This window comes from Frankliniella occidentalis, unplaced genomic scaffold (assembly GCF_000697945.3).
Source record: "Frankliniella occidentalis isolate FOCC.00 unplaced genomic scaffold, Focc_3.1 Scaffold63, whole genome shotgun sequence".
In the NCBI taxonomy this organism is placed as follows: Eukaryota; Metazoa; Arthropoda; class Insecta; order Thysanoptera; family Thripidae; genus Frankliniella; species Frankliniella occidentalis.
The window spans coordinates 479,684-481,095 of record NW_026267193.1 but is presented as its reverse complement, the minus strand read 5'-3'; the positions used below and the strand labels follow the sequence as shown (position 1 = coordinate 481,095).

Sequence of the window (1,412 nt, the reverse complement as noted above, 5' to 3'; positions counted from 1 at the left end):
GGGGGGGGTGCAGATGTGGCTGTGATAGCCGGCGCAGCAGGGTCGGGGCCAGCACACGCGACCTACGACAGCATTCCCTCCCCCACCCTATAGCCCTGGTCGCGGCCTCCGTCTGAGGACCCGCCGGGACCTTACACGTCGAGGCCCCCTCCTTGTGCTGCTTAGCAGAAGGGGAGGGGCCCCGCCCTCCCGTCCCTGTGCAGCAGGATCGCCCCCGTCACACGCCCTCTCTGTGCTCCAGGCCGAGGCGTTCTGCGCCACGTACAACCCGGACGTGTTCGTGGTGGTGTACTCGGTCGTGGAGCGGCGCACGTTCCAGACGGCTGAGGACATCCTGCTGTTCCTGTGGAAGTCGGAGTACATGACGACGCGCGGCGTGGTGCTGGTCGGCAACAAGGCCGACCTGGAGCGCAAGCGGGAGGTGTCCACCTCAGGTAAGTAGTGACACAGTGCCCAGCGAGGAATATAAAGATTCTTCGTTCTTTTTTTTTAAATGAAAATGTGGGGGAGGGGGGGATGTCTCTTCGGCACTCCGACAGGGCATCGCGCGGACCGGACGTCCTTTGCGATCGCTGCCCCGATTTCATTTCGGTCCAGTTCGGGGGAGGGGGGGTGGCTGGAGAGGGGGAATTCAGCTGCGCTGCAGGAAAGTCCTGCAGCATTGACTTTATTGCAAGTGTGTCGCTTGCTGTCTCCTCTTTCCCTTTCTGGTTCGGCTTCCTCTGTCTATCTCCCCCTACCCCTCTTTTTTTTCTCTCTCCTCTTTTCGGCCAATATCATTTTCCTGCGACTGCGACTCACATTTTTCCATCCGGCGCGGGGAAAAGAATGAATACAAATAAAACTTGTCCAGTCGCTCCTCTCCGCTCCGCGCGGGGGGCAGCGCCACAGCGCCCGGCCAGCGCAGGGTAGGCCACCGGTCCGGCGGGGGGCAGCGGCGCGGCGCGGGCGGCCTATCCCGTCGCTCGCAGGGGCTCGGCCGGTGGGGATGCCCCCTCCTCCTCCCGCCGCTGCCGGAATCGAGGTCGAGGGTCCCGGGCATCCTTCTCCTTGTATTAACGAGACAACGGAGCAGATGCAGGTCCGGTGTAGACGGGGAGGACGACGGGGATTTAGACGGGAGAGAGAGAGGGGGGGGGGGCAAGGTTTGCCAGCTGTTCTACTCGGCGCGGAGCTGCGCGGCGCGGGCACGCCAGAACACAGATAGGGAGATTGCCCGGGGCCTCGGCGCTGTTTGCCGAGAGAGAGACGCTCTCCTCGCCCTCCTCCCGGCGGCAGCTCAGTCGCGGCCCGCACCCCCCGGCCGGTCACTCGGGCTTCCTCGGGGCAGGCAGCGAGGAGTGTTGCCCATGAATTACTCAGGCATCTCATCACCGCGGGTGCATACCGCTCCCCCCCCCCCAAAAAAAAAA

The 1,412-nt window shown here is 63.8% G+C and overlaps 1 protein-coding gene across 1 annotated transcript in view; it reads left to right on the top strand.

Annotated features, from left to right (window-relative positions):
• The window catches only part of LOC113211473 (mucin-1-like), a 66,049-nt gene extending 65,607 nt beyond the window's left edge, over positions 1-442 (top strand). The window contains exon 6 of the mRNA XM_052268033.1: positions 242-442. Within this exon, the coding sequence (XP_052123993.1) occupies positions 242-442 (201 nt within the window). The remainder of the gene's footprint in view (positions 1-241) is intronic.
• The last annotated feature ends 970 nt before the right edge of the window (positions 443-1,412 follow it).